The 27173-nt window shown below is 39.1% G+C and overlaps 1 protein-coding gene across 4 annotated transcripts in view; it reads right to left on the bottom strand.

Annotated features, from left to right (window-relative positions):
* Positions 1-453: 453 nt before the first annotated feature.
* Positions 454-27173, bottom strand: part of KIF11 (kinesin family member 11) — a 28655-nt gene continuing 1935 nt past the window's right edge. For 2 of the 4 annotated variants that reach the window (XM_063340102.1, XM_063340104.1), the window contains exons 3-23: positions 18689-18821; positions 18459-18556; positions 18298-18376; positions 17771-17956; positions 17560-17684; positions 16021-16111; positions 15475-15717; positions 15269-15364; positions 14485-14573; positions 13877-13964; positions 12911-13099; positions 11026-11233; positions 10579-10751; positions 10165-10287; positions 8998-9156; positions 8456-8595; positions 7534-7813; positions 6461-6683; positions 6054-6208; positions 5614-5730; positions 454-4920 (exon numbers count right to left, since the gene is read on the bottom strand). In XM_063340102.1, the coding sequence (XP_063196172.1) occupies positions 4795-4920; positions 5614-5730; positions 6054-6208; positions 6461-6683; positions 7534-7813; positions 8456-8595; positions 8998-9156; positions 10165-10287; positions 10579-10751; positions 11026-11233; positions 12911-13099; positions 13877-13964; positions 14485-14573; positions 15269-15364; positions 15475-15717; positions 16021-16111; positions 17560-17684; positions 17771-17956; positions 18298-18376; positions 18459-18556; positions 18689-18821 (3121 nt within the window). In that variant the 3' untranslated portion in view covers positions 454-4794. Of the gene's footprint in view, positions 4921-5613; positions 5731-6053; positions 6209-6460; positions 6684-7533; positions 7814-8455; positions 8596-8997; positions 9157-10164; positions 10288-10578; positions 10752-11025; positions 11234-12910; positions 13100-13876; positions 13965-14484; positions 14574-15268; positions 15365-15474; positions 15718-16020; positions 16112-17559; positions 17685-17770; positions 17957-18297; positions 18377-18458; positions 18557-18688; positions 18822-21903; positions 22027-27173 lie in introns of those variants that run through there. The other 2 variants (XM_063340101.1, XM_063340105.1) reach the window with 2 other exon arrangements.

Raw genomic sequence — 27173 nt, 5'->3', positions numbered from 1 at the left:
GACCAATGTAAGACTGGACTTGTGCAGTGGGGAAATCGGTCCTCTGAGCAGTAGCATTCATTATTCTTACTCAAATGGCTGGGGAGGATAAGTATCTTACTATGTATTTAATCTGTTTTGTTTAATATTTGTCATAAATGCTAAAAGAAGCACATTTTCTTTCCTGCTAATTTTAATTTTTCACTTAGCAAAACCTCTGTGATAATTAGGCAAAAAAAAAAGAGATTTTTTTAAAAAATTAACTTCTGACAATGAAAATACAATTCCAATCTTCACATAGTAGCTTTAGTGTTCTGGACATCATCAGAATAAAATTATAGTCAAAATTTTATATACGTTATCTGCAACTGTAGATGATTACACCTGGAAAGATCTGAAAAATCTAATGTACTTTTACACCATATTTCTGTTTATTTCATTCTTTTGATCATTTTTAATAAAGAAAATGCACTAGTCAATTTCAAAGTTTTAGTCATTGTGTCTCATTCTTTTAATTACAATGTTTAGGTTATGAACAGACCAACAGTCACAAAAGCATTTCAAGTATAACTAAGGAAGTCACGGGAATATTTATATAGGTTTAGTATTTTAGAGAATGAGGAAACAATCCAGTTAATATCCATTATTTTACAAAATCTAACTTTGTGCCACCTGAAAACTGGCAGTCTTCTCAAAGTTTTAGAAAACTGGAAATACGGAACATTTTTGAGACCTCATATGAAAAGGGCAGCTTGTTTCTAACTTCTTCCCTGACAGGAGGCTCCTGGACCAAGCAGTCGCTCCTTTTTATTTGTCTGAAGAGCACTTGTATAGTTACAACGTGCTCTCCTTTTGGTAGCTGGACCCTTTACAGGGTAACCAGAGGTGATTTTAGAAGTATTCTGAACACAGGGATTTAAACATTCGCTTCACTGCACTGTGTTCATACTTTTACCATTTTCAAGATTGAGCACAGCAATGCCGGTGTGGATTGAGTTTGCGTTCAACCTACAAGAAGGGCCTCCTTTGCTAGGTGGTCTACATCTCACCTATAATACCATGTCACATAAAGCACTACTAATGCAAAGCCGAGCACGATTTATCGCTATTTAACTTCATAAAGTAACTGTGTGGGTGGGCGTGCACTTTATAGAGCACTGCCCTCTACCATAAAAAGGAGTTTCTAACAGGGAAAGAAAAAAATAGTAGTCAAATGGTTGTAAACACTTGTTTTAAAAGTATATATTTACCAACTATATATTTTAAATTTTTTTTCCCCTGTTTTTAATGCTCTAGAACTTTAGAACTCTTTTCTCTTCAATCTCTTTTTGATGGAAAAGGAATGTTAAACTTTATTTTTGCAGCTCATTCTAGTTTTTTTTTCTTTTATCACCCCAAAGAGTTACAGGCTTCCTCTTGTTTTCTCTCCCCATTTACCAGATGATTGCAATGGTGACTGACACCTAACAGAAAGGCAGAGTCTAGCAACTATACACCTTCTCCTCACCCCTCTCTAGCCCCCCACAATCACTTCTGATACCCAAAATAAAACCAGCCATCGATAGCAGCCGGTCAGCTTTCCTGTCTTCGAATAAACACTGCATCCCCCAACAACTCTGATGCAGCAAGTGCTGCAGCTCCCCAGTTTCCAGAAGGAAGCAGGAAGTTTCCTTTCCTCCATTATCCTCCTAACTGCTCATTTTTCACTTGAAAAGCAAGGCAGTGGCTCTGATTATCTGTGCTTCCCGTAGTCCTCTTATTGCTTTCTCTGCATTCGCCCTTTACATGCATTTAAACTCGTTTTTTTCCTCATTTCATTTCCCCACGTTGCATTAATCCTACTTGGGTTTTTTGTTAACTCAAGAGCTGTCCTATGTGTCCGCTAATCCAGAATCTGAAAAAACTCATCAGGTTAGTTAGAACACTATAGGCCATATACTACAGCCCCAGTCACCACAACTCTGCCTCATGCTTAGCTGAGCTAATTCAGTCAGGATACGACCTTGCTGTTTATTCTGTGGAAATGGCTTCCTGCGCTTCATATAAAAAATGCCTTATAATGAGACAACTTCAAACCACCATGTAACTAACCTGGACTATGCAGTTTCTTCCCTCTGGGTTAGACCTGCAAATCCAGTGCCTACGTATAAGAAATGACTCTTGCTTTATTTTTCTTACCCTCCTTTTCTCTTTCTGTCATACATTGTACAATATATACCCAAACAAACAGGCGTTGCTTTCCACTTTGGGCAATGCCCACACAGTGGTGAATCCAAAGGGCAGGTCAGGCCAAGAATTTAGTTCCTGAGGGTGTCTATCGCTCCTGCAGCAAAGCTCAAGACGTAGGTTGGACCATCTTTTTCTCAAATGCAGCTCTTCATAAAACAACCTCTTGTCCATGCTTGAATATAGAATTATCCTCGTAGAAACGTAAACTCGATATTATTTTTTGAAACCTGTTCTTTTAACAGATGTTTGACAAAAAGCTTGGCAAAATGCTTATTTCTAAGTCCTGGTTAGTGGCCAGTACTTGAGCTTTGGACTAACGCTTTAGTGTTAGAGCCATCTAGTGGGAGAAGGGACATGGACAAAGAAGCCAACAGCAAGTTCTGCTATCCAGATTTTTCATCCTCTTCAGCTTTCTGGTGTGATCTCCAGACACCAGGGCCAATGAAACAATGATCTGGCATGCCGGTATGGCAAACAAAAGAAAATACTACTCTGAGGCGTACTTTATCAAAAGAGAAAGAATACTAGTCCATGAAATTAATACAGCTGTTAAGTCTCCCAGTTACCAGGAAAGCAGCCTGTGCCTGTACCAGGGGAAATGAAATAGCTAAGGTAGAGGAGACAATTTCAAAGAGAATAAAGCCAGGAAGCATAGATTCTGGCATGATTTTATGGATGCAGCCCTCCTTGGGTACTGGCTGTTCCAGTTTGTTCGTTCATACTGATCCTGTGAACTCCACAGGGAAAAAATGAAGTAGTAGAGTGAAAGAGTTGCACAAGCCTCTCGTATGGGGCTTAGGCCGTTCCAATACAATTGTGGGATCAACTCTTCTGGTTGAAGTTTAGTTAGTACATGATTTATTGAACAGTCTTGGAAGATCATGCTAATATCTAGTCAGTGTTAACAGGGATGTGGTGCAAGAAAATGGATCCTAGACCCTGGAGACTTCTTAAGTCCATTAAGTTTCTGGTGCCAGAATTTGACTACATACAAAATACTCTCTGAAGGAGACAGTCCTGCAGCTTCCAGTGTTTCAAGGCCCTTACAAGAATAGAAAGACTTGGTATATAAGCTAGGTATCAAGATATCATAACATGCCCCTAAAAAAAATAAAAAAATTTCCATATTTGTGTCTCATTCATTTGGAAGGGAATTAGTACTTTCCCTCCTCGTATCAGGCTGTTAAGAAAAAGCAATTAGCTTTCCCCACAGCAGCAAAAGAGAGGATAAATAGTAGGACAAATACAACTGATTAATGGTCCATCCTATGGTAGAGTTTAGAGAATCGGTGCAAGGGCATACTTAAAGTTATGTCTTTCTGTCTCTACTAGCAGGACTACAATGTGCTGTCTGAATGTCTAAAGCAAACTGTTTGGCATACTCGCTCAAGAAAAATATATCTATGGACCATACCCTTGAAGAAAGATCAACTTAAGCCTGCAAGCTAGATATAGAAAACTGAACAATCTCTTAAATCATGTTTTTGACAATTAGCTAAGAATAATGCTTCAATGTAAATTAAGGATGCCTTGCAGTGTCTCTCCCCATTCCCATCATAATCCTATTTATCTACTTTTTAGAACATCATAGCTTGAAGTTTTCTTCAAATTCTCAGGTAAGCAGCATGAAAAGAACAGCTGGTCAAATACTACTGGCAGTTACTGGAAATTCACTGTTACTATACAACATAGGAGCTGCATTTGTAACCAGGTTTGCATCGTTTTAATGTTAAGTATCTACATCCTAAAAGAAATGTTGCCAGTTTACAATACATAAGCTGTGGTTGACAACATCATATCCAAGCCAACACATCACAGCTGCAGGTTAAGAGGAAGATAAGAACAGTGGAGTTCAAAAAAAATTAAAACAAAACAAAAAAACTAAACCCAAAAACCCAAAACCCAGCAATGAGATTAGCTTTCATATTCTGAAGAGGCACTGAAATAAAGCTATTGTCTATTATGAAATAAGGGAAGAAGCCATCCTTTTCTCACAGCACAGGACTTATGACATAGCTGCTAATGTTTTAGCTAAATTAAACCTGGTAACATAAGATGAAAGTCATGTAAGCTTGTTTTACTCTGAGGCAGATGCTTATACATGTTTTTTTCCATAAAGTCAATGATTTATTTAAAGTGTCCCAGTCAAAAGACAGCTATCTACTTCATAGAAACAGGAATCAGACTAAAAAGCAGGTACAAAACCAGAACACTTATTTACAGTTAATTAAAAAATAAAATGGTAGCTGGTAATGCTGAAAAAGCATTTTTCCACATCCCTTTCTGCTCTGTTTTAAATCTACTGAGAAACAGAAAAGGATCTCTTACTTGACGACATAAAAATCTATTTAACTTACAGCACCATAATCTGCAAGTTGTTTTTTTAAAAAAAAGTCTCTTAATACTTTGCAAGCTACAGCATATAAAAATGGGAGAAAGGCAGGACATGTGGCAGGCCAATTTTTTGATCCAACATTGCATCAATATATCAGTATATACAGAGACCGAGAATAACCAATGAAAGTTATGGCTCAGTAGACAACTAGATGCAAGTATTTCAAAACAGGGATCTTGAGGGGATGTATCTTAGTTCAGTGATCTTAAAGGAGGCTTAGATTTAGGAAGAAACTGTTCTGTCACATCTTCTATTTTGTTCTTCTCCACTGTAGCTGCAGATTTGTTCTCTTTATCCTTTTTGTGACTCCTTTTGTGCTGGGATTTAAAGAAAACACCCAACGTTAAGACAATACAAAGAAATTAAAGAATACTTGCTCACTACAATGCAGTATATAGTGTTCTGAGGAAAAAAAAAAAAAGTTGGTAGAACTCCTGAAAAAGGTTCCTAATATTGCATTTAAAGAGATTTACTGTAGACATCTAGAAGTTCAGCAGCTACTTTTAAGGAATCCATGGCAAGTAAATACACTCTCCCCACCACCACCCCCGCAAGCCAAACCCGAGCCTATATACACCCCGATACATTGGTAGAGCAAGAGGGTCAAAAGGAAGGAAGAAAGAACAATAAATAAATCAGTGAAGAATCAAGAATGCTGGTATTTGTCTGGCCTCTAAGAAAATACTCCACACCTAATTTCAACTTTTTCATTAACATGTGCTTATGTCTAGCAAATTGTGACTTTTTTTTTCATGCAGGATTATTTGCTGAGGAGTTTTCTACTGTTTGCCCAGCTTGTCAGAAAGTTGCATTATTTTATCCGCTGTTAACTGTTACCAGAATCTGCTGTTCTTTTAGCTCAAGTTTACATAGCATTTTCTACAAGATTTAAAGAAGTTGTGACAATACACTAAATGACAGCAGGTGACTTTAGACTACAGGCCTGTTACAGAACAACAGTTTTCCTTCACTCTCAAGTACACGCTGTTTGGAGTATCTGGGGAAGTTACCTGGAAAAAGGGAACACCAGCATTTGCGTGGCAGCATATGTTTATATCCACTAAGGATTTGTCACTAGCAAGGCTTTCACCGGATTCTTGCAACCCTTCCTCCTCTTCCAACAGGTCCTGAAACAGAAGTTTTCAGAAAAGTGTATTTAATGTCTGAATTTCCTAGGTGAATGTACTAAGCATGATCAGGTCTATAAAAGTCATGGCACTTGCATTTTTGAAAGATAGACAGGAAAGTCTCTAAATTATTAATATCTTCTCTTATTTTTCAAGGTATTGTTTTTGTCAAGAGCTCAGCACATGTGACTCTCAGTACGCTGTAGAACACAAAGGCTGCAATAGGTCTGGGGTTCTAGCCACCTTTCCACAATGGCATGATAAAACTTCTGAAGATGCGAAAATCTTCCATGAAGAGGCTCATTAGCCATTCATACACATACCTGATCTGCATTATCCTCCACCTCCTTTGTCACACCGTTTAGCAGAGCATCAAGCTTTGACTGATTTTGCCTTAATTGTTCTAGTAGAAGTTCCCGGGGTTCTGTTCTCACAAGTGTGACTGGATAGGAGTAGTCTCTTCTCTGTGGAGTTGTCCCTTTAATGAAGATTGTACACTAGTGAAAGGCACTATTAAACACTTTCAGCATTTGCTTTAATTACAGATCCTCAATTTTATGTTAACTCAATACAGACATCATGCTTTGTTCAGTCATCATTCTCAGCATGCATCTTAAAAAAAGGTGTAAGGATGCTAGTTATACTATGTCCCCATTAACCTTTGCTTCTGAATTCTGCAACTCAAATTGCTTTCCATAAGACCATTCTGTCCCCAACCTACTTTAAATACCTGTTGGAATATCCACTTTAAGATCCTCTTGCAGGAAACCATTAACCTGAGTCAGTCCATGCTGTGCTTCCTCATTAAGTGTTAGCTTCTGCTCCAGAAGTATCTCCTGATCAACTTTTATCTGATCAAGAAGGCCATTTAGTACCTTCTCTTCAACAGCCTTTTCTCTGCTGATTCGGTCAGCAATTTCAGCTAAGGCTTTATCACAGTTGTCTTCATTTTTCTGAAAACAAAACAAAAAAGCCCAACCAAATCACCAAGTTAACAGGAAAGGGTAAGGTTATGGCTTCTTTTCTAAGATGTGGTGCATGATTAGTTACATGACCTGAAACGAAACAACTGAGACCTCAAATTGAGAAGTTTCAGTGCCAGTTTTACACTCTCATTTCGAGAATCATCTTAAGAGAGTCAGTTTCTTAGAAAGTATGATCATTTTAGAAAGCTACTCATAAGAAAAAAAGATGATGCCATCTGGTTCAGACCAGACTCCTCATGCTTCTATACACAACCCTGCACAGAATTAGGATACTCAAGTGAAAGTGAAAATTCTATAAACACTAGAAGCTTTATCCATTCATAGGGAAAAAGAAGGAAAATACGTTATTTTTAGACATTCCCTTTGGGATCACACTTCTTAGTGTTCAATAGGTATAACAGACACAAGGGTGTCCCTTGAGACTGCAAGTGTTTTTAACATTTGTGTTTTTTTCTGAAAGTTAGCAAAATGTTGGATATGCCTATTTCATTACCTATTGCCTACTTCATTACCTATTAGAACAATAAAACAAGGGTGGGAAGTGAAGTTTGCGACAGAAACTAAAAAAATTAGTTGCACTTATTGCACTTAAAGTGCAAAATTATATTATTTGCACTTTAAGGTCAAAGTCTTCCTCTTAAATTAAGTTTTTTTATTTCCTCTAATTGCATCTATTTAAACTGAGTAACACGAGTCTGCTGTGATTGAAAAACCCCAATTTTGTTCTGACTATAAGTGAGAACGTTTTTCCCCCTACTAGTTTTACTGTAAGTGTTTGTTTCAGAATGTGTTATTAGACTACAATGACTATAGGTACCTTTTGTAAACACTGAAGTTGCTGTTTCTCATCATTGAGGGACAATAGCTGCTGATTTGTAAAGTCAACTATCTGAGCAGTTGTAAATTCACCCCATTTATCAGTATCCTGAGACACATTTTTGAGATTACTGAGAAGTTGTTGACAGTGGTCAGTGGATTCTTCCAGCACCATCTTGTTTTCAGCATTTATGATCCTGAGCTCTTGAGAGAAATTATCCAGAGATGCAATAAATTTGCTGTGATTGGAAGTCGTACTGCTGACTAGGTCTGTAGTTTTCCTGCAACAACATATTTATAACAGTTCAGAGATTTTAAAAGGGGGATTTTAACATTCTACATTTAGAAATATTTTGAGACCAGAACCAGTGAAGTAGTGTGATTCTATTAAACCAGTTAATTATTATGTCATGTCTCTATTTACTGAGTTTGTAAACCACAGCATTCTGAGCAGTAAGTTTGTTAAATCCCCTAAGAAAAAAACACAATACCACCAAAAAGCCCAAACCAACACCACCTCCCAACACCCCACAAACTACAACCCAACAACTTTGGGAAGACCTTAGTTATTCAGTCTGCAACTGAATGAAGCTGCAATAGATACTTCAAGCTAAGCCTTTATGGTATGAAGTTCTGAAGTCCAACCATACTGAAGGCTGTTCATCAGCGTATTGTTCCCAAAACCACTGTCTCTTATCTGCAATATGCTCAAGAGACAAGTTTGAGGAAAAGCCTTGTAGAGCTACCTTTTACTCTAGGGAAAGGTGAACTATGATCTATGTTCTGAGGCAGAACTCAGCTCTAACAGTCATGTCCGGAAGACTTTATAAGCATATAAATACAAAGAGCATCTATTTTGCATTTCCTCTACAAACATAGTTTTATCTTGCATCAGTATATGCCAAAAGTAATCTGCTCCTTACAAGTGAACATTTTCTTGCACAGCAGCGATGGTGGTCTTCAAGCTTCCATTCTTTGCAAGTACATTAGTTAAGTTCTTCTGAGTCTCCTGAGCAAAAAGGTCAAGCTGGCTTTGCAGCGAGGACATTAATTCAGCTGCACTCTATAAAGAAAAATGTCACACATTTCACTGTTATTCTGCACTTTTTAACATTCTTAAAGGGTACTTGAATGCCTTCATTAAAAATGCAGCAAATAAAAGAGCTTTTGTCATTCTAAATCTGAAGGTACAATTTTTGTGTGAAAAAGATACAGACACTGCTTTTGGAGATATATGTAAAGGCAGATACACTGGACATACTCAGAGCAAGGGTAAATTTTTTTTGATACTTTCCTACACAAACTTCTCAAAGTAGCCCAACAAAGGCTGAAAAGAATTAGGATCATCAAGTTACTGTCCTAACATTTCTTCTGAAGCAAGTACAACAGTTTACTGCTACAAAGAGTCTAAATCAAAGCAAGCAATCACACTTGGTGTTAGGCTTTCTTCTTACTCTAAGGATACCTTTGTATGTGCCAACCTCGTCATTTCCACTTCTTCTTTTAAATTCTCACAGTCATTCTGAAGCTGAGCAAAGACACTGGCTGTTTCTTCCCATAATTTTTTCAGAGTGAGAGAAAGATCTCCAAAGAAGGTATCCATTTCCTTTTTATGATCCTCCATCTTTGAAAAAAGTTTTAAAGTTAGGTTTCTGTCTTCGGGTAAGAACTGGATACTTTTCCCTAGCATAATTTATATGGAAACAAACTCTAACCCAAGGAAATTGTCAGAGGCCCTAGAGTAAAGTATTGTGCATAAACAGTGAAAAATAACACCTAGAGAAATCTGAAGCTACAGGCTGAAACTTGGTGTAGACTTTTCCAAAGACAAAATTTGGCATGTGAGGTAGACAAAATAGGAAGACGCAGACAAGGTACTTAGTTAAGCCAAGAGCAGGAGCTGGTAAGCCATGGACTATTTGCTAAGCCTGAAATCCAATAAAAAGCCTCTAGACAAGGGGAGCTGATTCCACATGGGTTGTAATTGACAGAAGGGAGAAATTTTTCAGTCAGAGCAACAGGTCACCAGGAACGAAGATGTGGTTTTGACACAATGGAAAAAAAAGGAATGAAAGAGTGAGGCTCTGGTTCTTCAAAAACATCATGAGATAGACTAGAACTAAAAACTGAAGCACAGGATTTTTTTTTTTTTTTTTGTAAGAGCAGCGTTGTGTGCATTTATGGTTATTGTTAACAAAATACAGCATCACATTGCCCAGGAATCAAACTGACTATGAAGAAAGTTTGGTATGACAACAGGAGAAACTGGGAGTGATAAGACTTGTCTAAGTTGGTTATTTTAGTTTTCTAAAATACAGGAGAAACTATATTAAGGATATTATCAAATAATTGTTACATATATCTTTAAGCATCCACATTTTACCATTCTTCTGGGGCATTTAGGCAAGCAGTTGTGCCAAAATAGGTAACAAGCAAATACACCACACACAGAAGCGGAAAAGAAGTCTGGAAGAGAGAGCTAAAAGGTAGAACACGTGGGACAGGATAAAGGGGAAAAGGCCAGACCAGAAGTGGAAACGCTCTGACATACTGCAGAAAAATCACCAAAGGGTTACCTGTAAATTAAACAAGATAGAAGAGCAGAAGGTAAGAGAGAAGTTACATGCATTACCTTGTCAGCCACAGCAGAATATTTCTTCATGTTACTCTGAAACTGACAGTTTAGCCCCAAAACAAATTCTACCATTGGTGTCAAGCTATTTAATGCTCTTCCTAATCCAGATGTATGTTCCTCCTAGGAAAAAGCAAAAGAGAGTATGACTGTTCCTTCATCTACATTTGTAAGAAACTATCCATATACATATCCATGTACTCTGCTATTACGTTATTTGCTATGTTATTACATTACAGCTTGTGGTGGTGACATGGGAGGGTAAGTGGGGAGGGACATAATCATGGCCAACTGCTGAAGTAGAGACAGATAGAGAGCATCAGAAAAAACCCTATACAAAATATTTACAGAACCCCTTTTGATTGAGAACAGTTTCATATGTTGAGTAACATAAGAGTATCTAAATTTACTAACAATTAATCTCAGCAGCTCAGCTTTACAATCAAGTGACAGATTCTCATGTTGTGTTATTTTTTCGGACATGTGAGAAACTTCAGTAGACACCAATTCTTTAACAGAGGCAAAAGATGCTGATACAACTGATGCAAGAATATTAGCCGCTGAAGAACTGGTAGACAGAAGATCACCTACGAAAGAAATCAAGAAGTGTTACAAATTTTTTTTTAAAAGTTACACTGTAAGATAGGAACTCTTTTTATTGCTTATCACCATCTAGCCTCCTATGGCACAGGAAAGCTGCTGATCACCCCAGATACGTTATTACTGGTGGAACTGTAATCATTACATTGCTTAAAATAAAACCTCTTCCACTTACTAAAACAGATCTGGTTTAGGAAATTGTCTTTGGAACTACTGTTGCACAAATTCAGGATGACATACTGATATAGGTATTACACTTACCTATAAAATTTGTGTAAGATATCAGCATCTGTTGCTGCTTCAGACTGTTTTCACTAACTGAATCTTGTATTTTGTTGAACAAAACATTCATTTGTCCAGCAAATGTATTTTGGACGATAGCATTGTGTTGATCAACAGCCTTCTTACGGTCCAGTTTCGCATGCAGACCAGATACATCTTTTGTAGTTTCTTCAACTGTTCTAAGTAACTATAATTTTTTTAAAGTTATTTTAGTTAGTCTTTGAACAAGTAGTCAAGCATATACTCTATAAGGAAAAGCAAGTGCAGTTCTGAGTTACCAGAGAAGTTATCTCCCTAGAAAGATGGTATTTCCCTTTACAGCACCAAATTACAACTGTTCTTAACCCTGGTATTATGTCACTTATAGTCATAGAACACAGGAAAAAACTACTTAGTAGAGACCATTCCTTCTGACATCCTCAGTGTCCTGGTTTGAGGTAAAACAGAACCAATTTTCTGATTTGTAATTTTACTTTTTAGCTGGGCCTCTTCTAACTGACTAAAGCCTGAAATTAACAGCTTATTGTTCAGAAATTGTTCAGTCTCAGAGTGGTAAGACCTGATTATACCAAGGAATGGTATGCACAGAGGCTCTTGCTTATACTTATTGCTATAACAACCAAGGCCAGCTAACTTTGCTGCTTCCCACGTTAGAGGGTCAGAAGTGGAGAAGCATAGAGGGGTCCCACCTGCAGGGAGGTGCAGACAGGACAGGTGACCCAAAACTGACCAACAGGGTATTCCATCCCATATGCATCACGCTCAGTATAAAAGCTAAGGGATCAAAGGGGCAAGGCTGCTCTGGCTCGCTTTTTCAACAGCTGACATCTGAGGAGGACCCTGTCTGTTCATCTGCCTTTGATCCCGGTCTGAGCATTCCTGACTCTAGTTCCGGAATTCAGCTCCTGTCCGTCACCGACTCCAGTCTGGGACTTTCCCTGTGTCTGCTGGTGATGCGATCACCATCCTGGGAGCTGGATAATCTGTTGTATACTTTTTTTCTTTAATTTTTATTATTCTATTATTATTTACTATTTTCTTATTTATTATTATTTTCATTAAAGTAGTTTAGTTATTTTTCTAAACTCATAAATCTCCTTATCTCTTCCTCTCTTCTCGGGGCGGGGGGGGGGGGGCCCAATCCAGCCAAAACCACGACACTCAGTATATAAGGAATTAAGAAATCATTTATCACAGAATAGTAACTGAAAAGAATTCCTGACCACTTCAACTTTTTCTGAAAGATTTGACAGTAAATATATTCTTTAATAGTACTCAAGCAAGAGGGTTCCAGTACTAGTTAACAGGACACTCTCTTTCCCCCCACATCAAGTCTGTCTTGATAATTATGACCAATCTACAAACACATCAAAACCATACTCTAATATATAGAGGTGACAGGGCAACAGTTTCTATTATTCACTCAGTGAGTGTAAATTACTGCACATATCTCTGCAAAGCTTTTTGCTATTTTTCTACCCCAGTTATATATAACTTACTCTTTTGTAGGGTCAACCGTAAGCTTCTAGTAAAGAAACTACTTATTCAGCAAAACAACTCATGACAATACATACTGCAAAGCACTGGAACTCTTATGACAAACTGGCTGGAAGGAAAGGTAGCTCCGGACCAACCAGTGTGTTTAGCAACCAACTGTCAATATTACCACAGAAAAAGTCCTGCAATCTTTAGTAGCTTTTCATCATAATATAATTTAGAGAGAGCTAATTCTAGTTTTCCATCTTAAGTTCAGGTTTTGTCACACTCGCATCATGCTTCAGCAACAATGACTTCCTTGAACAGCCCACAAAACTCCTAAACATAGGAAGTTACTGTTACAGTTAGGTGCAAGAACTGTGACAACCTTGCTAGCTGTGCCATGAAGTTTTTGTTCAGTGTTTTCCAAAACTGAAACCACATATTCTTCTTCAGCCAGATGAACCTTGGTTTCTTGCAGGTCTTTTTGCGTTTCTTCCAGTTCTTTCTCTTTGATTTGCAGATCTGTTTTGCACTGTTCAAGTTCATTTTTACTAATTGTGAATAGTTCAGTGATCTAAAGTGGAAGACAAATGTCAATAGGGCAACACTGCTTTTTATAAGTTCAACAGTCCCGCTTTACATCTCTCAAATTACGCCACAATACCAGAAGGCAAGTTGTCACCTACCAATGTAATTTCAGCTTTAAGGCTCAGAGGCCTTAAAACTAGACTACAAATTTGTATAATCTCTGTATTCACTGAAAACATCACAAACCAACACCATTTTCACTGTAATAACCCCTTGTTTCCCCACTCAAACTACAAGGCCAAACAATTGTTACAGCATAAGAAAAAAAAACACAACACACTGAAACCTAAGCAGACAGAATGAATAACAGTCAGCAAAGACAATTAAACAGAGTAGTTACAAATTCCAGAAAATTAATATCTACATTTCTTTTAAAAAAGAAGCTTGAATTTTCTGTGTAATTTGTTAATGGGAGCTCAGAACCTTCTCCTCTCATTCTTCACTCTAAGTGGATATCTGTCAACTGAGATGAAACTATCTTACAAGCAGATTTTCGCTTGTAGAAGCAAAGCAAATTAAAAGTAAAGTGGTAGACATTAAAACAGCTTTAAGAAATAAACATTGCATCCTACAACTTCATATATGATACTTCAACTTCCTTAACTTCAAGGATTAGGAAGCTTGACTAATCCTTGACTAGTCAGAGAACTTTAAGAACAAAAAGTCTTCAAACTGTTCTTTGTTCAAACTTTTTTCCTCCTTCCCCTAAGATTTCTTTCATTTTTTTGGCAGATTTAAGCCACAGTTGAGAAACATCACTTACTCTTTTCACTTCTTCCTCCATGACGCTGATTTTGTCAATATACTCTGCTATTTGTTCTTCCTGAACTGTCAGCTTCCCATTAAGGGCTCTCAAGCAGGGATTAAAACAAACAAATTAGTCAAGTAAGAGCTGATTTCAAGATTATCTACTGTTTCTTACACTACATAATAAGCAATTTCAAAAACCAGGTATTGCTAACTTCTGTACGAGAAGCAGGTAATTTTCACTTAACGCAGAAAAGATTTAAGAAAATTTTTCCATTGTAAATTTTGTGTGTAAACTAGCCCTCTTACAAAGTGAAGTAAACTATACCAACTTTGCTCTCCTATATGAGCTTCCACTGAAAGAAAGGCTGCACAGTGTAACTCTGCATCCTGGCTATGCTTATGGTAAGTTCCACATAAAAGTAAAATCTTCAGCGCAAAGCCACTCTTTAGGCTTCTATCTGTGTAATAATTAATTTCTAAAGAACAAGTTGAGCAGTCAAGTTCTACTGACTATCTTAAATTTCTGGTATGAAAATAGATCCGAAAGCATTTCTGTATAAGGATAGATACCAGTATCTGAAATCTGTTGTTAGCCATTTTATAGAAATTTTGGAGACATACTCATAATTTTCAAGGGAAATATAGACTCCATTTTTTTCTCGGGCAGCAGCAAGATCTCGCTTCAGACGCTCAATCTCTTCAGTATATTCCTGCATAAAGAAACAATTATATGTAAGCCTGAAAATTTCTGCTTTACTTTCAAGATTTTGCTTAACAGATACTTCACAAAGATAGTGTTCTGTGGAAGTTTTGCATAAACACAGGAGCAAAGCACTTCACTTATTTTCCAAATAAGTTCAGTATTGCACCATTTAAATTCATACCATTGGATATATGTAGAGCACTGAAACTTCTCATTTGAATCATACTTGGTTGCATATAACAGCTTACAATGGGAATCATAGCTCCTTTAATAGCAGTCAGCTACTTTATATTGGCTCTTTGTTCATACTTAGTGACAAGTTCACTTTAATTCAGGCGCTTTCTAGGGAATAAAGCTGCTAATACAGCATGCCCAGAAAAAAAAAATAATCCAGTGTCATTTAGTGGCTCTCCACTAACTTGTAAACGGGTAATCCATACACAGAGTCATAGCTAGCAGCAACAGCCCTTTCTATCCAGCCTTTGTCTTAGCAACAGTTTCAGTATCTGCAAAGTGATTAATGTTGTACCAGTAGAGCAGCTTAGTTCAAAAGTACTAGTTCAGTGATTAAAGTCACCTCAGAAAATTACTGGTATTAGTTATAGCTTCTCCACAACTTCGTAATTCCTGCATAGCAAAAACTACATTAACAAAATCAAATCTAACCTGTAACTTAATTTGTAAGATATATGTCTAGCTTACCTTAATAAGAGCTTTTTTTGTTAGCTTCTGATTAACTTCAGGCTTGTTCATTATGTTCTTTGCTCTATGGGCATACTCCAGTGTACTCAATGTTTCCTGTGATAAATAGATGTAACACTAGGTCAACCTGAGCAGTTAACTCATTTTTGTATCATTAGCAAAATATAGTATTTATTTTAGGAATAGATTTTCAGACTAAAATTTACCTCAAGATTTATAGATGCAGGAGAAACTGTGGCAATTATTGATGTTTTTGTTCTTCCTCCGAGAGAGTCTTGAAGGATTCTTGTGAGTTTAGATTCTCTGTATGGAATATGTGGGGCTCTTTCTACTAGAGCAGTAATAACTCTTCCTAGTGTCAGGAGAGACTGATTGATATTTCCAGCTTCACGAGCTCTTTTGTCAACTGCCCCAGATCGACCAATGTTTTCACTTCCTGCAAGATCAACCTGAAAGACAAGAAAAAGGGCACGTTCTGTCTCAAATAACCCTGAAGAATGCTTGGCCAATAGCATTGCAGAACGCAACACAGATGAACTAGCTTATGAGTTGTTAAGTTGACACTCAGGTGACAAATGGCACTGACATTTTTCAGAGTAACAAACATAGTTCATATCACTTTATGAAAAACAATTATTCCCCCCCCATCGGGGAAAAAACCCACCATAGATTCTCAAGAGAATGAGGTCAGATTATTATTCTAGTTCATTACTTTAATAATGTCATCAATAGCATTTAGTTGAAATACTTACCAAGTTTAGCTTCCCAATTTTAACAAGTTCTTCTCCATCTATTGTCGTTTCTTTCATATGGATAGTAATTGAAAACACAGAGTGGGAACGGCTATAAAAGAATTCAGTTTCAGACAGACATCCCATTAAAGCCAAATGATCTGCTTGCTACATGACACTGCTGCAAGTTAGGTATTTATGCGCTTTTTAAGGAATACATTTGGGACTTACACATTTTCAATACACAAAGTTATTCTACGAAGTATACTTTTGTGCATATATATATAAAAAATATGGTACTTAAAACCATTGATGAAGCAACTGGATGACATTTGCCTCGTTCAATCCTGGTAAATTTTACTGTATTTCAAGCAAAACCAAGACAAGCGCTTTGGTTTTGTTTACATTTGTGTGTTCTCAACTCACAGACATGCCAAGAAAACTGGCTTGTAGATTTTTTTAGTCAATACAATAAGAACAGTTTTACAGAACACGAGATTAAAAAATTTAGGTTTTTTTATTCAGGCTAAGAAAATCAGCAAGTAGCTGAATTCAATATTAAAAATTTAGAAGTTCAATTCAGTTTTCATTCAAAACAGTAGTACTGTTTAAGATGATTTTGGCTTGAGCTTATCCTTCAATAAGTTTTTACAAGTGGAAGCTGACATATATAGGAAGTCACAGGCATCAAATTACACCAGTTTGACTCCACATAAAACAGCCGCTCAAGCAGAAAGAATTCTCTAAATTCCCTGTAATGTCAGATTAAATTAGCTCTGTCTTCTAATCTGCAGTAACCAAATACCCATCCCCTTGCACCAGTAGACAGATGTGCTCAGCATATCTTTAATTTAAAATATAACATGGGCAGGGTGTTCCTCGCTTACTGCAACACTGGATCACTATTTGTTCACAGTGACATAGGTATCACATCTGCAGTTCAAGAGTGAGAAATCAATAACAAACAATTATATTTTTGACCAAGGTGTCTCCACTACATTCTGACTACGAGCTGCAATCATACGAAGTAGCCTGCATTGCCATACAAAAAGCCCTCTCAATCTTATCCCCAATTTCCACAATCCAGTTTGCAAGTATTCAGAAGATGGGGTTTGAAAAGAGGGTCTTGTGTTGACCTGTAAAAAAACAGATCTTAGCAGTATTTTGAAATTCCAACTTTGGTAACAAATCCTAATGTAACATTTTCTTCTGCTGGTGAGGAGAGGAAGTGATACTTGAGACTCTTACACAAAGTTTTTATTTAGTAAACAGGACTGTCAAAAAAACCCCAAACACCAATCACCCCTAACAGCTAGAACAAAGACAACCCACCTCTCTAATACAGGTATATTCATAAACCATTAGAATCACCACAGGATGGGATAAGGAAGAAATTCTAACTATGGCTTTCGAACACACATTTGGCAATATGAACTGCAATACAGAATCTCAAGATCATGCCAGGTTTGTGCTAGCTTCAACATCTTTTACTTCTTCAGTAACATCCTGTTTAATAAACCAAAAGCAAAACAAAGTTTCTGAAGTGGGAAAAATCTGTACCTGGAATATGCATTCATGTAAGTAGCTGCAGTGGTTCTTTTTGCTGCACCCCTTTCCAGGATTTGGTAGACTTCGTTTTTGTTGTGTACAGTTATTTCTTCCAAGCCTTTAATAATTACACCCCTCTGTCAGAAAATAACGCATGCTTATTATACATCTCCCAACAATCCTGAAAGCCTTAAGATAAAAAATTTTGGAAGACAGCACTAACCTTGTTTCGAGGGTCATCAAACATCTGCAGTCTTTCTCCAACATCAGGAGCTGGATTCAGAAGATCAAAAAGCTCCTCATTATAGATTTCCAAAAGAGAGACTTTCACTGAAAATTCGGTACCATTCTCTGTGAGTTTTTCAAATATTTGATGCAATGTACGGGGTATTATACCTGCTAGTGGGTCCTACAAATTAAAGTGAAATATTTAATAGATAAATGTATTGAAAGAGATTTGGGGGTGGGAGGTGGAATTTCAGCTAAATAGTCTGAGTTGATATAAGCAAGAATACCTTGGACAAAGATAATCTTCCATATAAAGATCACCAAGATATGTATGCTTGCATTAAAGATGTAAAGTTTTGATTTTCATATAAATGAATGAGACCATTTGTTAGGTTACAAACATTTAAGAAAAGTCAGCTTCAGGATTTGAAAGGCATCGACTTCAGGTTTTCTTTAGCCTTCTACAGTTTCTAACTTTGAACTACAGTACAGACAAGAGAAATCTCAGGAGTGAAAATATACCTCTTCCCAAGTATATTCCTCATTGGGTGACCGCTCCCCTTCCATTGTGAAGGTCTTACCAGTACCAGTTTGGCCATAACTGTGAGAATAAAAAATTAAATTGGAAACAAGAAACTAAAATTCAAATAACGCTTACTGTTAATAATTATTGGCTTACTTACGCAAATACCGTACAGTTGTAGCCCATAATAACTTCATCCAAAATGGGACACACAACACTCCGGTATACATCAATCTGCTTTGCCTGAGCTCCAAAAACCTGTTGAGGCAAAGACAACACATCCCATTTATCCATACAGTAACGTATAGCATCACACATTACACTAATCAGACCACATCATAGAAATGTACTAGCTAGTTTCTAGAAGTCCCCTACTTGACAAGCAGTTACCATATCAAATGTGTAAGTCTTTCTTGATGTCTTATCTGTCACTCCTCCAACGCGGACACTAACTTCCTTCCTTGCTTGATCACAGTCTACAACAGCATAGGAGCTTGCCTTACGTTCCGAGGCATTAAAAGGCCTAAAAAAAAAACCAGGATTTAAGAATATTGGATTGATATCATTGCTAACAACAACATAAACTAACAAAGCAGTAACATCACTCAGTTAAGGATCCAGAATAGTACAATTAGGTAAAAGGAACACAATTTAATTGTTTAAGGAAAAACTGTTGCAATTTGGCAGTTTCCACCCACTGTGGGACAATCCAAGTATCTATAGCTTTTAATTTGTTTACATATGTATTTTTTAACGAGTCCATAAACACTTTTAAGATCATTTAGATGCACACACAGCTAACTTGCATTAGAAAATGTTGTTCAATTGCAGAGGGGTGGAAGATTAAACATACCAAGTAGTTGTATAAATAAGAGCCTTCAAGAAAGGAAAAACTTACACATGAAAGTTAAGGCAACAGTAAATCAAACTAACTTCAAAAATTTTATTTTTTTATTTCTCATTTACATAAGGAATGAAGCCTACATCTCTCACTGATGACACAACACTCTAAAGCAACAGAAATACTAATAGACCCTTCTAATAGCAGAACAGTAGACAGCAATACTGGAACCTTTATAATGCTGATGCATTTGAATAGAATGTAATAAGACAGACAAAACATCAGATTTTGGGGGAAAAGAAGTCTACATACCTTTTACTCTGAGTTTTAAGTAAAGTTTAATAGAGGTATAATAGAAGTTTAGAAACTTGATAGTGAGCATTTTTTTTAATCACAAAGTTAATTTAAACCTGGTTCACACAATTTTCCTTGAAGGGGCATTTTCAACAATCGCTCCCAAAAAGCATGGAAATGACCATGGGCTGAAAATGTAAAGCATGAAATGCCATTTTATTACTCATTTAGTAGTGCTACTGCACTGAATCTCTATGCTACCTGTATAGTTGACCTGAATGGTCAACTTGAAAAATAGAACTTCTACAATCTTAGTAACCTTTGAAATATTTTGACAGTAGAGGCACTTCAGATGCCATCTCTTTAAATTATAATTAAAAAAACCAAGAAAACAAAACACCACAAGTGCATAGCATCTCGAGTTTCCTGAGTCTTGTGGCTAACATTTCTTCCTCAACATAGCACTGAGGCTGAAGTGTTAGATTTTAACCAGACCACTAGACACTTTGGTGCAAGACTGACTGGTGACAATAAATGATGACTAAAATCTTGTTCACAGGAGCAAGTTAGAGCTTCAGTTTTGTGACTTTTAAAACAATAGGAAGCTGAAAAATGAATATGTTCTGCTCTGTAATGATATAACGGTGAATCAGTAGGATACAGGAACCTGAAGGTATGATAGCCCACAACTATGAGATTGGAGGAACAAGTCAGCTACATGCAGATCACTGTCATGAGCCACTATGCAAGCAGCAATGTGGTACACTATGGTGCCATTTAATCACAGGCTCATCCCCTTAGGTATAAAGCATATTAACAATGCTAATATATGCATTTTGAGTTTCCAAATTCATGTTTCAACAAAGCACAGTGAATGTGTTGCTTGAAAATGTTTTTGATAAACTCAGACACATCAGGTTTTGGAAGCAAATTAATACAATTGCATCTGTCTACCTACCTGTAAGGTAAGTAGAACATGACTGATGCACAAGAAAAAGGAAAGGTGGAAGGAACATTTATGAGCTCAAACACACTGAAGCTCTATTCAAAAAAAAAATCTGTACAAGAGGCAAGAGCGAGGGCAAGAGCGAGGGTGACCTAGAATATTTTTAGGGTTTAGAGACCTAAATCTTGACATAGGACTTAATCTATGAGTTGCAACAAAAGCAAAACACTACACCATGGACAATCCTGACGCTACTATCGTATTGAGCATTATATTTAATTAAAATATACACTGATATTTTGTGAAGCTTCCTGAACAATTGAGACTAATCAGAAGAAAAAGAAAATGATTGCTCTTAACAGTGTTTCAAACTCAATTGCTTCAATAATCATTCTTCTTCTGCAATAGCCTTGACTTCCATGCGCATTTTCACCAGCACATTTGTTTCAGCAGCTCTTTAGTTGTGTTGCAAAAAATAAGACAAAATCACTTTTAATTTCTTTTTCATTGTGAATCTGTAAAAGTATAACTTCCAAGCATAAGAACGTAATGACTACAAAAGACAATAATAATAATATACATAAGCTAGCATTTGCAGTTCTGGCTCAAAAAAAAAAAGCCAAACCACTTCCAAAGGTATTTTGAACACTATTCTTTACCCATTAGCAGTATTACAGTTTTAACAAGCAACACTTTAAGAACATTTCAGTATCAGTGAGCAAGTCTTTAAAGTCACCTCAAAATTACAAAGAGAACCTAATTCTATGGTAGATTAAATTTGTCAAATCATACCAAAAAAATAAATTCACCTCATCGACCAAGGTAGTTGGTTGCTATTACTTAAGAAGTTAACCCCCACAGCTTTTTGTCCGAATTCGAGGAGTTTGGATCACTGAAGTTATATGAAAGATATATGAAAGCAGGTGTAGCAAAAAGCGTGTTAGTTGTTAAATCGTAGTGGCTTCCCACAGAAGCTCGTAGAAAACAGAAATTCAGTTTGTTTCTTTTGTGACTTGAGTATCAGTCATACTAACTCTTATCTAGCTCTTCTTAACCTTCCTACATAGCTTCACACTGGGTGCACACTGAATCAAGTCAGGAGATTGCAATTTTTTGCCTTTTTAAACTGTAAGAGATTATTCGTAGCAGCAGAAATTTTGCGGAGGCGCCGACCAGCTCTGCTGTCCGCAGGGGCCCGCGCGTACAATTAGTGCCTTACACAGGCATTTTGAAGTGCAGTAACAGGCGCCGCCTGGATGTCACGGCGGGCTCTTTAACAACAATGTACTCCGAAGGACATCACTCCGTTCCCTTTCCCCGGAGCAGCCGCGCACCAGCTCGGCACGGCGGCGGGCTGCACAGAGCCCCGCCAGCCCCCTGTCACAGGGCGGCGACCCGGGCCCGCCGGGCTCCCCGGTGGACGGTACAGCAAACGTTCCAGACCGAAGCCCCAGAGGGCCCCCACCTGCTCCCCACAGGCCCCCGCTGCGGACCAGCCGGCCGCTCGGGGGAAGGCCGCCGCACCTACCTGCACCGCACCACTACCTGGATGTTCTTCCCCTTCTCCTCCTTCTTAGCCCCACAGCCGCCGCCCTGGAAACCGAAGGAAGCCATGGCGGGCCACGGCACGAAACCTGCCGGGGGGGGGGGGGGGGGGGGTCGGGAAAGCGGCGAAGCGCCGACCCCGCTGCTCCGGGACTCGGGTCAACCGACCGCCACTCGCCCCAGCCGCCGCCACCACCGCGCGCGCCACCGCCGACTTTGAACCACGCACGTCCCTCCTCCCTCCAGCCAATCAACGGGAACGCGCGCGGGGCACCACGGGACGGGCTTTCAAATGCTGGTGGTGACGCAAAGGGCGCGGCGGAAGCGGCGGCCCCGCCCCGCTCCCCGTCGGCAGCGCACTGCATGCTGGGGGCTGTAATGCCCGGGTGACACGGCGGGGCGGGCGGCACGGGGATGGAAATGTACCCGGACGGGTGGCGGGACGGCAGGGGTCGGCAGATCCCGCGGTCCGGGCAGCGTATTTGCCTTACGGCATCTTGATCTGGTCTCCCCACACCGCTGTGACGTCCTACCTGACGTCAAACCTGCCGTGCAGCTATTTTTCGCTACCGCCCGCGCTCACGAGGGGGCGGCAGGGAAATCCACCGCCCCCCCCTCCGCCCCCCTCGCAGGCGCCGCTGACCGTCCGTGCGCTGGAGGGCGTCCAAAGGCCTCAGCTCGGCCGCCTTCCTTCCAGATCCGCCTCCTCCGTGTCACCTTTCCTCACAGGTCGCGCCCGCCGGCCATCCTCCCTACCCCCCGCCCCCCCCCCCGCGCTTTCTTCAGACGGCCCGTTCGGAACTGCCCTGCCACGCGTGGGCGGCGGCGCTCCCGGGGCAGGCGCGTCCTGTCCCCCGGCGGTGCGCGGCCGGCCCGGCCTGCGGAGCTCCACCGGGTGCCGGGCGCCATTCAACCCGGGCGCCATTCAACCCGGGCTGGTCTCCAGTAGAACCCATCAGCGCCGCTCGGAATTCTACCCCTGACCTTCAACGTGCTCACAGGCCGGTACCACTGCTCCGTTAGTGGGATAATCCGATGTCAGAGTGAAAAGTAACTAGTTACAGGCTCAGGGCAGGGTGACCATGTCCATCCTTTTATTTGGAAACTCGATCGCATGAACCACTCACCACCTCCAAGTTTGCATCCTCTCATGAGTGGTGTCATTTATGTCACCCGAGCTGCCGCCTAAGAGCTTCCTTCCAGACGGTGCTAGAAGCTTTGCTAGGTGGACATCTGTGGCAGGATAACAGGTCTTGTGGGTAGAGGGGAAGCAGCAGATGTTAGGGAAGATTTAACTGGTCTGACGTGCTTCTCAACAAATCCATACAGGCTCGTACAGCCTGGCACGCTGTCATTTACCTGCTATGGCCTACAGTGCTACAGTGTTTTGCTGTTGTTGTTCTAGTGCCTGTTGTTCTAGTTGCTGAAATTTGGATTACCCATCTATAATTTTGCAAGCTCCCCCCCCCCTTTTTTTTTCTTTTTAAAGTTGGCCGCTTTGAAACTTACACCTCCTCCATGAATTCTTAATAACAAATGAACCCTAACCCATAAGGCTTGCGGTAATTTTTCTGACAGTGACATGAAGCAGCATCACATTGTGCTCCTCTAGCATTTATCTCAAAAGTTAGAACAATGTCAGAGCCAATCAATCTTAGACTAGGCATGAATCATAGAATTGCTGAGGTTGGAGGGGACCTTTAAGATCATCAAGTCCAACCTTTAACCTACCCTGACAAGAGCCACTTCTAAACCATGTCCCTAAGTGCCCCATCTACCCTTTTTTTAAACACCTCCAAGGATGGTGAATCCACCACCTCCCTGGGCAGCCTATTCCAATGTTTAATAACCCTTTCAGTGTAAAAATGTTTCCTAATATCCAATCTAAACCTCCCCTGACATAACTTGAACCCGTTTCCTCTCGTCCTATCACTTGTCACCAGGGAGAAGAGGTCAGCCCCCATCTCTCTACAACCTCCTTTCAGGTAGTTGTAGAGGGTGATAAGGTCTCCCCTCAGCCTCCTCTTCTCCAGGCTAAACAACCCCAGCTGCCGCAGTCGTTCTTCATAAGGTTTGTCCTCCAGACCCCTCACCAGCTTTGTAGCCCTTCTCTGGACATGCTCCAACACCTCAATGTCCCTCTTGTAGCGAGGGGCCCAAAACTGAACGCAGTGCTCAAGGTGGGGCCTCACCAGTGCCGAGTACAGGGGGATGATCACTTCCCTAGTCCGGCTCACCACACTATTCCTGATACAGGCTAGGATGCTGTTGGCCTTCTTGGCCACCTGGGCACACTGCTGGCTCATATTCAGCCGGCTGTCAACCAACACCCCCAGGTCCTTTTCTGCCGGGCTGCTTTCGAGCCACTCTGCCCCAATCCTGTAGCGCTGCATGGGGTTGTTGTGACCCAAGTGTAGGACCCGGCACTTGGCCTTGTTGAACCTCATACCATTGGTCTCAGCCCATCGGTCCAGCCTGTCCAGATCCCTCTACAGAGCCAACCTACCCTCAAGCAGATCAACACGCCCGCCCAGTTTAGCGAAGAATAGAATCTGAGAAATACACACGTTATTTTTATAGCAAAGGACATGAAGTGTTGGATTCCTAGTCTGGTGTGAGCAGAAATTGATTCAGAAAACATTAACATCAACAAACTTGCCTGCCATTCTAAATATAGACCGATGATGAAGCAGAAAAGAGGCTATATAATGTTTATAGTGATTAATAACAATTTTAATTTCCAGCTTTTATGAGTATTTTCTCTTTGCTCCATGTAAGACTTTACGGCTTGCGTGCCACTGAAAACAATACAATCTTCAAGTATATATAGCATATAAATATATTACATGAAAAGAAAACTACTTTACAAGCACAGACGTTTGGAAGTTACTAACCGCCAAATGAACTACTGCCCTTCAACATCAATTTTTAACCTTTTGGCCTCAAACCTAGAAATAAGACTACGATTCTGTAGAAAAAGCTTGTAACAAAACACTTAAAATTTATACGCATAGACAACTAAGGAACCTGTATTTTCTAACAGTCTTAGAGTTTAACTTTCCAACCAAATTGAGTTTGGTGGGCTGATATTACGACGTGTCATGGTTTGACCCCAGCCAGCAACTAGAACCATGCAGCCGCTTGCTCATTCCCTACCCCCTCCCCAATGAAGAAGGCATGTGCATCATCTGTGACAAATACATTACTTTTTTTTTTTGAGACAAAAACATTACAGAAAAATGGATTATATAAATAATACACACAACTGCCAGTGTAACGACTGCAGTAGAGATTACTAATCCCCATTTATTGATCAAAAGGGACAACTTTTCACTAAAGCTTGCCAACAAGAAGTCACTGTATTATGGTGATATTCATGAACAATGCACGTCTCAAAAAAAATCCGTGTTTTCCTACGATTTCTATCATCTGACCTGCGTAATTACTGGTATGGAGGCCTCACAAATAATAAAATTATTGACAGTAAACATGATTAGCTAAGAATTAAGAAAGGTTATAATAATGGAGAGATATAATTAATACAAATTATAAGTTTGGGTGAGACTTCTTTAACGCTTAGTAACACCTGTTTTGATTACAGACATGCTACACAGAGTATGACCTGAAACAGGCTACAGAAGGGTCTCCACATGCAATTACCAGTGAAGAATTACCAGCAAGTAAGCCTCTTTGTATTGAACATTGTAAGAGTTTAATATTGTTTAATATTATCAGTGATATAGGAAAAAAATTATCAATTAATTGCATACTCACATTAAAGGGGAGATGACCTGCACCTCAGATAAACAAAAAGCAATTTCTAGCCTTTGAACAGTCTGTCCAGTTGGCCAGTAATATTCTAAACTCTGTTGTACACATACAGAAAGTTAAACAATAAGGACTCACACATACGCTGTACTGATATGTTCTCAGCTGAGGACAGGGTTCTCCAGTCAAAGTAACAGGGTAATTATTTCACTGTTAAAAATTAAAGATAAGATACAATAAAATAGCTACCTTGTTAAAAATTAAGGACTCAATGCATACGTAACATGATTAAAAACGGAATTGGTTTCAACTAACCAGGGAAAATACACAGAATAAAGGATCTCTTTTTTTCTGCATGTATGCCACATCACTGTCCAACAGAGACACAGATGGTAGCACTTTTAGATATTTTTATAGTTACAGTCACCATAATAAAAAACAAATACCACACATAGGGAGGTGTAATTAGTGTAAGTAGTGTAATTTGTGTAATTAGTGCAGAGTAAAGCTGATAATTTTCCATACGCTTACCTATTTTCAGTTAAGGTGTGCAGCTGGATGGCATCCTTTATATAATAAAAAAATAAACAATGAATGGGAAAAGTGAAAACATGGAGACTTGACAGGACCCACTGAAGTCAAGAGGAAACGTCTCCTTGTTTTATCATTATCTTTGGACTTTAATAATTTTTAAATTTAACTCATTCAGTATTTTTATACTGAGAGCAATCAACAAACTATCTTCTTTCATCTATGCCTTGTCATGAAGTTGCCACTATTTATTTTGGAGCGGAAATAACAATCATAAGCTATGCTTTTTTCAGCCTGAGGCCAGTTTGCTACAAAGCCCTTTTATATAAAATTACAATTTGAATTTAATTCAGAATTTTAGCTAAGTGGAAAAATATGCCTCCATTAGAAGCATATCAAGACTGTACCTAGAGTTTTTACACTTGCTGCCTCTTAGCTTTTGAGAGGAATATAAAATACTGTGTTTATTCTAAATTATCTGTAACCTGCCTGCTTTGATCGATAACTTTCCCTGCACTGTACTGTTATATCGCATATCCTGAAGAGGGATCTCCACACCGCTACTCCATAAGGCTTCTTCATGGGAATTTTTGAGTAATTTTCACACTTACTCTAAATCATACTTCAGTTCACCTGTTTTTCCATTAGGGCAGATGAAGGTGGCAGGACTGAAAGCACCAATTGTCTACGAGCAATTAAAATTTCATCAGGAAGAAATCTTAGTTGCTGGACTATGCCAAGAAAGGAATTTTACTGAAAGTCCTCTTTACATTTGCTGATGGTGTTGTATTAAAGTATCTTTGAAACATGGAAAAGATATCCAAAATAGTGGATGGGTGTAATTTTTGCCAGTATAAGCTGAAGCAGAGAGGGGTTAGATTATCAGAACACAGTCTGCTGTGAATAAACGTCAGTGACATTGAATAACCGCTAAATAAACTTACAGTGGA

The sequence above is a fragment of the Chroicocephalus ridibundus genome, chromosome 6, assembly GCF_963924245.1.
Source record: "Chroicocephalus ridibundus chromosome 6, bChrRid1.1, whole genome shotgun sequence".
NCBI lineage: Eukaryota > Metazoa > Chordata > Aves > Charadriiformes > Laridae > Chroicocephalus > Chroicocephalus ridibundus.
Note: the sequence above shows the minus strand (reverse complement) of the source record. Positions and strands in the feature narration are given on the sequence as shown.